General features: G+C 37.0%; 1 protein-coding gene across 1 annotated transcript; it reads left to right on the top strand.

The window, feature by feature from the left end:
• The first annotated feature begins 5,572 nt into the window (after window positions 1-5,572).
• LOC142551268 (heavy metal-associated isoprenylated plant protein 32-like) lies at window positions 5,573-8,187 on the top strand. Its single transcript, XM_075660413.1, has 3 exons — window positions 5,573-6,007; window positions 6,321-6,396; window positions 6,604-8,187. Exons 1-3 carry the CDS (start codon window positions 5,978-5,980, stop codon window positions 7,869-7,871), a joined length of 1,374 nt encoding a protein of 457 aa, XP_075516528.1. The 5' UTR covers window positions 5,573-5,977; the 3' UTR covers window positions 7,872-8,187.
• The last annotated feature ends 2,649 nt before the right edge of the window (window positions 8,188-10,836 follow it).

The following is a 10,836-nucleotide window of genomic DNA, read 5'->3' as shown; positions in this document are numbered from 1 at the left end:
AAGAACCACATTTGAAAGCCAGGTAGGGAATTGTATTTCCCTAATGTGGCCGGCCCACAGCAATTCTTGCACCTGTTCGTCGATGACTTTATCTTTTTCAGGTCCGAAATGTCTCTTTTTTTGCATTATAGGTCGGGATCCCGGGATAATATTCAATTTATGTTCAACCACTTGGGGTGAGATCCCGACTAGTTCCTGCTGAGACCAAGCGAAAATACAGATGTTTTTAAACAGGCCAAGAGACTTACCCGGGTGGACATGTTAAGATCCCGGGCCATCCGGACATGCTTCCCTGGATCAATCTCCATCATTTCCTGCTCTTCCTCGGCAACAAAATGCACCTCCCTTTCCTCATCCACCTCTGCTTGGATCACTATCTTTCCCTTGTCTTCCTTCATTGCCTTCTTCTGATCCATTCAGACTGTTTCCCCATAACACCTCCGAGAAGAAGGCTGATCTCCCTTAACTTCCCCGACCTGTTCTCGCACTAAGAATTTGATTTTCTGATGGTAATTGGAAGCCACAGCCCTCATTTCGTTCATAGCTGGTCGTCCGAGAATGATGTTATATGAAGATGGGGCGTCTACTACCATGAAGACCGTCATGACCGTCTTTCGTAAATCTCCAGTTCCCAAAGTTAATGGCAGTGTTATTTCTCCTTCAGGGTAAACAGCATGGCCCGTGAAGCCAAACAAAGCTGTCTCTACTGCCTCTAGCTGGTACCCCTGCAGATCCATCTGTACTAAAGCTTCCTTGAAGATGACATTGACAGAGCTGCCATTGTCAACAAAAACTATCAATACATCATAATTGGCAACACTGGATTGAATAACAAGAGCATCGTTATGGGGTAGGTTGACTCTCCTAAGATCTTCCGGGCCGAAGCTTATGACCGGCTCATTTCTCCTCCTTCCGTCAACTTCCAGACACTCTCTTCTTCCCCTCGCCTTCCGGGCCTGGTTGGAATCGCCATCCGTGGACCCCCTGAAATCATCTTTATTACTCCTCGAATCGGGGAGGAAGCTTTCTTTTTTGGTTGCATACTTCTTTTCTCCCGCGAGCTTCCTTCTTCCCTCCTTCTCCCACTCGGGGCACCCGTCGGTCTTCTAATTGTACTAGGCCCAGGACGTTGAGATAACCAGAGTGGTTGTCTTGGCGTATCGCTGTGTGTGTTAGATTGTGGCATAGAGCGCCGATTGGGTAGTTTTTGTCTCGGGGCATAGGCAGGGACATCCAAAGCCACTCGATTGAATCTTTTTATGTATGCCCTCAAAGTCTCGTCCTGGCCCTGCTTCACTTCAAACAAACTGAAAGCAATTTTCTTATATTTCTTGCTGCTGCTGAACTGGTGCAGGAATACTTTTTAGAAATCTTAAAAATATTGAATGCTTTGAGGTGCCAGCCCCTCGAACCATCTCTGGCCAAGTCGACCAGTGTGGTTAGGAACACTTTGCACTTGATCTGGTCTCCATAACAATGTAGCATAGCCATATTTTCGAATCTGACGAGATGTTCTTCAGGGTCAGAACTCCCGTCATAATCCTTGATCCTCGCCGACTTGAAGTGCCCGGGAAGTGGCTCCCGGACGATGATATCAGAGAATGGGCAACCCTTGACCGTAACTCGAGTTATGCCCTTAGAACCAACTTGCCCTTCCAACACCTTTACCTTCCTCCTTAACTCCTCTAACTCTTCTGCCACAGTAGGAGATTTAGAACCAGCACTCAACTCTCGCTCTTCCTCCCTCCTTTCTTCCTCCTGATCTTCCTGCCCTTGCTCTTGTTCGTGCTCAGGATGGGCAGAATGATGAGAAAGGGCTTTCTTTGCCAAAGCTGCCTCTACAGCTCCAGATACAATTTTGGCCAACTCTTCAGGTGTTAAGTTAACAATAGGCCAGGGACCAGTGGACAGCGACCCACCTGCACCAGAGAGAAGTGTATTATCTTCCTGGATCCGATAAGTTTATTGATTTGTTCTTCGAGTAGAAGCCATATCAACGTCTTAACTCTATTTTCTCACATACAACGCCAATGATGCGACCTGGGTGAAATGGATGAGTCGGTTCAGGTACTCCACCAGATCCGCAATCAAGATAATGAAGGAAATAAGAGTAAGGTGTATCGGAACTAGAAACTTCTTTCCTGGGCGAAGATGATGTCCTGCACTTAAGAAGGTAACCACATGAATGGGCGCCGGAGGGGTGTCCGGTGTGGCCACTCCGATGCTTAAATAAGTGAATGATTTAACAAAAAGATCAATCTAACCAGGTGATGGTTGTGATATTGTTGTGCATGAAAGAGTTTTTACAATAAATGACCAGTGAATGCTAGTGTATTCAATATCTCAATTTTTAGTAAATTCAAAGAGGGAACCTGATATTTATAGTAGGAGGAGTAATGATGACCTCGTTCTTCGTGCTACCTACTAATTATAGTAGGACGGCTGATTATACCATATATTCTGACATGCCAAATCTCATACTAGTCACATCTACCTTGCCTGATTTTGTCAACCACTTGGATTGGTGTCAGAGATGGGACTGCCGCCCACACTACACACCCTATTCTGCTAATACGCTCGAGTGCGATGCTCTTATAGCGAGGTAGTCTGGGTTGAAAGTTTTATGGGAGTCATCTGTTCGGCTTCTGATGAATCCTTCCCACAGATCCAATTAATATCTAGGGTCGTCCATGACCCGGACTCTTACGTGGACATCATCAATTGTCTCGGGGCTTCCATGATCCGCGGAAAATCCATGACCCCTGACCCAGGCACAATATATCCCAGGGCATCAGTTTTAAAAAAATTTAACTAGAAGCTGACAAATGTGAAACTACAGTAGTTTAGGACAGAGATTCCCAATGGTCGAGGAAGACGCGCCCGAGTAGTTTGGGCGAAGACATCACACCCTTATGTTTCTGCGAGCAAGAAATATGGTGGGCCTCGTGCGGAGAGTCTTGGTTCGGTAAAGTGCCCACCATCAATTTTTTTAAAAAAAATATATGTGGATCTCCGTTGCGAAGAATAATAAAATTCATAAAAAAATGCGAAAATTATAAAAAGAAATGTTAATTTTTTAAATAACTCTGAAACTCCAACGATTATATTTTATAAAATCAAAAAATTTGTCTATAAATAAGCTACCATTTTTATTTCATTTTACAAAAAATATTCAATTTCTTTCGGAATACACAATCTCCAATATTTTCATGCACACATTTTTCAATATTTCTCATGTCAAATACAGACTCTTCATCATCGGACGATGAAAATGTGTCCTACTCCATGAACAATCAATTTCTCCTCTCATCAAGACGACCACCAAACCAGAGGTTTTTGGCATGCGTTGATCTAGTGCTTAAATCAAGGAAGTCAAGCCGCGTACGTGGCTACAAAGGGAAACAAAAAATCAAGAACGTGTTGTTGGGGCTAAAAGATTATATCAAGATTGCTTCATTGATAATCTTTTATGCAATGAGAAAGATTTTCGAAGGAGATTACGAATGAGGATGTCTTTGTTTTTAGGAATTTTGGAACATGTACAAACCAAAGTGTCTTACTTTGTCCACCAGAGAGATGCAATCGGTAAGCTCGGGGTTGTCATCACTTCCGACTACGATCCAACTGTTAGAGTAGGTGCCTAGCGAGCCAACTTATGGCTTGGACTTTATTGACTTTATGTAAAAACAATCTTTATTTTAATAATATTTTATGATTTTATCCATTTATGTCAATTATTTTATCTGTATACATATGCATGCTGCATAGATAATGTACTTGAATATAGAATAGGTACTATGAGGTCTGCCTCGTAGCGTAAGATCACGAAACTCATTAGGAAGTGTATCGTATATTCTAAACAGATTTCTAGTCGAATCAGCCGCCAAAAATGAGGATAGAAGTCGCTTGAGCTTGAACTAGCATCTGTGATGTAAACATCATGTTTCATTAATAAAGACATGAAAATGTCCATTCATATAGATGAATGATCATTTGATGATTCACTGAACAACTCTCAATCGAACCTTCCAAATGATTATCACTTATCGGTGAAAAAGTCTGCAGTTATAGTTGTACACCATTAGACCTTTAATACATGACAACATGGAGGCTCTGCGTATTAGTCCTGTACTTATACTCATTTATCGACTCCATTGAGGGTCATTAGGTGGCGACATTAGTTGTAATTTCGAAATATGTAGGAGCCAATGCATCATATTTAGATATTCATTGTTTTCCTACGAGTGAAGTTATCATATGTTATCTAATGAGTTAATACTACAAGGAGTCTCTGGTTAGAGCAAGACATATGTTTTAAGGAAAACACGTGCTTTAAGGAATTCCTAGTTGCACATATCATGTCATTATTATTATTCAAAAATACATCAAATCATTATCGAATTTATTTGAAATTCACGATATACCGATGTTTTTATATTCGATCATGATATATGAGTTAACCATAACTTGAGGTTCTTTCAAACACTATCAGTGATATCTAAGATGATAGGGCGATGCTACTAGACGCTCTTACCATGATCCAGTGGGTTCAATAAAACTTTAGTTCTGACATTTTAATCAAGAGGTTGATGAAAAGATTAAGGCTAATTAGAATAAGCCTGGATAAGAATAAATGTTATTCTAAATCACAATGTAGTTGAGAACCCACACTAGTTATATCCCGAACCATTGAAGGTCACACAAGCATCTGATTTTGTATTACCGTCGAGATAGTCAAGTTTAAGGAGTTTTATTTAGCGACTTTAGTTTGATAGAGATCAAACAAATTGTTTATAAAGAGTTAATACATCGCATATGGTATTTATCCAACTTGGGCCGTCTTTGTAAAACCCATCCCTCAACCCTCTCGCCCAAAAAAAATGATTTTTACATGAAATCATGGGGGTGAGAAAATATGTTGAGCGATCATTTATTGTACTCCAAGAAAGGCGGCATATAGAGAGAGGTTAACCTCGCATATGTAATCCAAATGATTTAGATTATATAATGAAAACTTATATCATTCCCCATAACATGATTGTTGGGGATGAAATGATGATATGTTGGAAGATCGTGATTTTTCAGCATGGGAGATGAATATTTGCCTCAAGATATCGTCCTTTCAAAATATTCTATCATAGAGTTCAACACTTTTTTGGAGCAACGTGTCTGCACTCAGAATTTTTTACACCTGTATGTATAGTGGAATTATTCAACTTTTTAATTATTTGTAATTTTTAATTATTTGTTTTTCAGATTTTTTTTATAATTTTTTTTTTGTAATTATGTGTAATTTTTAATTATGTTTTAAAATTTAAATTATGTGTAATTGAATTTTTTAATATTTTTTTTTAACTACCAAATTATTAAATTGAATAAGAAATCACATTGAAGCAATATCGTCCCATACACAATATGAATGAGATCACCAACTTAGTCACACAACTGAACATAACGTTAATAATAGTAACTGAAGGTGTAATTATCCTCTTTGTCAAAGTATGGGTAACACTAAATTTAATTAAAAGAAAATCAGAATTTAAGCTTTAAAAACAAAGGAATGAGAGACACAATGCCATAAGTGCCAGTCTGCACATTGCTTATAATAATAGAGCTCTGTGTCTCCACTTTTTCGCCCACAAACACACACAAACTCTGGAACAAAAGGAAACCAGACCTCAGCAACAAGTTTTCCGTTTATACCCACTTTTTCCCTCTCAAATCTCTGTGAACTGAGCATTGTTTTTCCTTTGAATTTATTTGACTAATGTCTGCTTGAGGCCTATTTGATGTCACCCAATTTTGCTCATTTGTTATGGAGTAAACTTCACACGGAGAAAAGGTTCAGAGAAGGAGAAAGAAGCCATTTTTATTTCTTTTTCAAGCTTCAGATCTGTCAGCAATAAACTGTTTAGTTTCAACTTTCAACTTATTGTACTATTTTTGGCTTCTGTGTGTGTTGTTTTTGTTGAGTAGAATGAGTAAAGACGAGTTCTTGAAGATCCAGGTACTTTTTTACTTCCCCTCTGCGGTGTGTGCGTGTAAAATTTGTCTTTACTGTATGTTTAGTATGAGTTTTTCGGCTTTACGGGCTTTTACTTGCTTTGGACTCAAGATCTTTGATGTCATTTTTCTTTTGCCGTTGGTCGCTTTTACTTTTTGTTTCTATCTGTGAGATACATTTTCCAATAAGCTCCAATTAGAAAGATTCATTAGCTTTCCTTTTACACTTTAATTTCTTGTTTCCTTTTCCTTTGGTTTTGGCTAAGATATGAACTTTAGCATGTGTTCTTTTTTCCTGGCTTTGCTTGTTCTTGCAGACTTGTGTCCTCAAAGTTAATATACACTGCGATGGTTGCAAGCAAAAAGTGAAGAAAACATTGCAGAAGATTGATGGTATATACAGTTTCAACTCTAGACTTGATTTTTTTAAAAAAAACTTTCTTGAGTATATCTGTTTTGCAATTCTATTCGTATGAAGAAATGGTCAAATCTTAAGTCTTATACAACTTCTCGGCTAAACATGTTAATTTGTCCGTAAAACAACGTTAAATTGCTTTCTTGGGCTAAGATTATCTTCGAAATTTTTGTGTTTTACGACAGGGGTTTACACCATAAAGATTGACTCAGAGCAGGGGAAGGTGACAGTATCTGGTAATGTTGATCCAGCCACGCTTATCAAGAAACTAATCAAGAATGGGAAACACGCAGAGATATGGGGGGGTGTATCAAAGCCCCACCATAATTTTCAAAACCAGCTTAATAATCATTTCAAGAATTTGATGACTGATAATGGGAAAGGTGGAAATAATAAGGGAGATATTAAAAAAGGCGGCAATGATAAGCTGAAAGGCGGAGGTCAAGATCCAGTTAAGCTACTTCAGCAACTTCAACAGATGAAAGGGTTTCAAGATCTGAAACCGTTGCCACTTATTAAGGGTCAAAATCAGAAATCTGGCAAGTTGAACTTGCCTGAGGATGAGGATTTAAGTGATGATGAGTTTGATGACGATGATTATGATTATGATTATGATGACGATGATTACGATGATGATGATGACGATGATTACGATGATGATGATGATGACGACGATGACGATGATGTGGAAGATGCTCCTTTGAATAAGATGAAGCCGGTGGGTGGTAATGGCCATGGTGGTCCGTTTATGTCTAATTTGCTTATGAATAGCCAGAATGTTGTAAAGGCTGGTGGTAATGATGTAGGGAATGGAGGTGAAAACTGCAAAAAAGGTGGAGGCAGTGAGAGCGATGGTGCTAATGGTGGCAAGAAAGGTGGTAACCAGAGTCAAGGTGGTGGCAAGGGTGATGGTGCACAGCCTAAAGACTTAAAAAACAGCGGCGGTGGAGGCGGTCCGAATAACAGGAATGATAACCATGGTGGTGGTAGTGGGGCTACAAATGGGAAAATTTTCATGCCTAATGGGGCCAAAAAAAGTGGTGGAATGATCGATGAGACTAGTGGCATGCCGAATATGATGAACATGAACTTGCCCATTGGCAAAATGGGTAATATACCGACCCGCCCAATCGGTAGTTTTCCGGCTGTTCAAGGCTTACCGGCCTTGAACGCCTCCTCCGGTGGTGGTGGTGGATATTTTCATGGTGGAGGACTCGAGCAAATGGCCGGAAACCACCCCTACCACCAACAGCAACAACTAGCGGCGATGATGAACCAGCGACGTGCCAACGTGAATGAGAACTTTCAGCCAATGATGTATGCACGGCCTCCACCGGCTGTAAATTACATGCCTTCCTATCTTCCTTATCCCTACCCTCCACCACCGGGCGAGCAGATCGACCAGTATAGCATGTTTAGCGACGAGAACACCTCTGGCTGCAACATCATGTGAGGGTCGATCAACGCCATGCCAAAATTCAACCTCGGCTTAACCCGAATCACGGCGGCTGTGGTGGTGGATCGTGGTGGTTGAATTCCAAGTTAATGACTTGCTAGCTTGTTATAATATACATGGAAAGTGTTTTACCTTGTTATCAATATATATATTTTTAGAAAAAAAATGCCCTTTTGAATCTTATGTTAAGGTTATAGAAGTTCTTCTAATAGATTGTAATAATGTTCATATAATGTTTGTAATCGGGAGAAATTTATATAATATATATATATATAAAGGGATACTTAGGGAAAAGTATCCCTTTTCTTTGCTATTTCCCTCGTGGTTCTGTGCAGTCATTTAATATTTTATTTAGTTTCTCTGCATTTTCTACCCCCATTGTAAAGTCTAATGAGGAAGAGTCATGAAACTTGAAAACTTGTCGAAAAATAAATATGTTTTTTTAATAAAAAAATAGAGAGAAAATATAATTTTTTCACTCCACATTAACTAGCATTTTCTACCATGTTATCCACATTGAGAGAATCAAATAAAACAGTATAGAATTTAGATTAATCACATTAATGCAAAAGAATAATTTTTTTAATTAATAAACTATTTTATTAATTAAAAGTTGTTGACTTTGAAAAAAATATATAAATGTGAAATAATTAATAATAAAATCATTAATGGACTAATGAATGTACTCCACATTATATAATGATTTGTGTAATGGACCAATGAATGTACTCCACATTATATAATGATTTGTGTCCATATTTATAAGTTTTTAAAGTAGAGTAGGTCTTTTGTGAGACGGTCTCACGAATTTTTATCTGTGAGACGAGTCAAACCTACCGATATTCACAATAAAAAGTAATACTCTTAGTATAAAAAATAATACTTTTCATGGATTACCCAAATAAGATATCTGTATCACAAAATACGATCAATGAGACCGTCTTATACAAGTTTTTGTCTTAAAAAAATCTATAATTTATTGATAAATATTAAATAAGATGTTATAAGGTCGTTTAAATAAACATAATCAATGTATAGTAAGTCGACCTTTATGTTAAATTTGTCGCTCTTGCATTTTATTCTTGCATCACGGGCCTAGAACTAACTAATGAATGTCGCTTTTATCTTTTCATTCAATTAAAGACTTCTATACAAATTTATTTTTTAATTTTATTTTAAGAATAAATATGAATGAAACAAAAAAAGAAATAAGTAGATCAAATAAAATATATTTTTTAAATTCAGTATGTTTTTTTATCTTGAACTATTTATCATCTCAGTTATGATGTAGCAACATATACTTTGATATTTACTTAAAAGGAATATAATTTATTTTTAATTATGTTTTTTGATAATATTGTGTTTATTAACTCATAGAGTTTTGCCTTTTTAAAACATATATATTTATGATAAGAACGATATTATTGTTTAAAAGAGTTTATTTTCTAATAAAATTCTTGTTTACATATCTTGTAGGATTCTTTTTATGAAATAAACTCTAGGGTCAATGAAGCATATACATAATAAAAATAGCTGTTTTGGAACACTGCGAAAGAGGGAGAAATGCCGCAGGAGAGCAAATTTTTCACTGCATATTGCATTAGGTATTGAAACACCACACATAACGCTTAACTCTGCAACACATAATTTATTTATTAAACAATACTTTTATACCATACAACCATCTTTCATCTAGAGTACTCACCCGTTCTATATATGTTAGTAATCTTTACTACACCTCATAGTAGTGACAATCATATGCAATGGTTACTTGTATATATATCTCACGCCCCCACACGTAGTGTTATTTATTTATTTATAATTATAACTCAAGCAATTTCTAAATATTTTAAAATTAGTTTTTTTTTAAACTCAATATTGTACAATTAGTTGAACAACAGTAATCAGAACAAATATCTAAAGGTTTTTAAAACAAATCAACAGTTAAGCAAACCCATAGTAAATAATGTGATATATGCAGAAGTTGTGATGTTAAGCGTTTGTGTGAAAATTAGGTATGTAAACGAATCAAGTCACTCGTAAGCTATTCAAAGCTTGACTCTCTAAAAAAACTCGTTTGTAAATAGTCTTATCAAGCCGAGTTTGATATCAATTTCGAGCTCGATAATGTTATCAAGCCGACCTCTAGCTTAAGGATATTAGGCTCTTGAGCTCGTGAATATGCTCGTTTATAGACTCGCAAGCTCGAGCTCGAGCTCGGCTCGTTTACTGTTCGCGAACATGTTTGTTTATATGTTTACTGAGTTTTTTTTAGCCGTTAGGATTTTCGTTTTGCTTATTTATGAATGGATTTGCACTTTTCTTTCTTATCTTAGCATTAGTTTTATATAGATACATTTAATTGTATGTTCGAGCTCGATTCTATTTTCAATGAACTCGAAAATAATCTCGCATAACGAGCTGATCACAAGTCAGGTTTACTAAATATGATAAACGAGCTATTAACGACCAAAATCAAGCTATTCGCGAGCTTACTAATTTGAAAACGATTCGAAATCGAACCTCATGATAAAATCTTGAATAGAGCTCCAGCCAATATAAATCTTAAATGAGTCGAGCTCGAGCTTCATACTGTTTAGCTCAGTTAAGTTCGTTTACATCTCCATTTAAAACTATTTGGTAGCGAGAAAAATACAACGATGCGTCTTTCGAATCGGAAGAATCGAAGAAATGGCATAGACCATTTTGGTAAGAGCAAGCATATTCTAAGAAGTATAAGAAGCAGGGGATGATTGATTTCGATATATTTTCTTTATAAAAACACAGAATTGTATTCTCAATTAAAAATAAATTTGTTCTTTGGAAAAATATGATGTCACTTCTAACAGGGCTTCGGTCTCCGACTTGAACTAGACGTGTAGTATTTTCTATCATATCCTCCTAATTAGTATGGATTAGGATAGATATTTGAATTAATTAATAGCAAAAATTATTGGCGTTT

Source organism: Primulina tabacum, chromosome 7, assembly GCF_025594145.1.
Source record: "Primulina tabacum isolate GXHZ01 chromosome 7, ASM2559414v2, whole genome shotgun sequence".
NCBI classification, from domain to species: domain Eukaryota; kingdom Viridiplantae; phylum Streptophyta; class Magnoliopsida; order Lamiales; family Gesneriaceae; genus Primulina; species Primulina tabacum.
The sequence above is the reverse complement of the archived record's forward strand: the minus strand, read 5'-3'. Positions and strand labels throughout refer to the sequence as shown.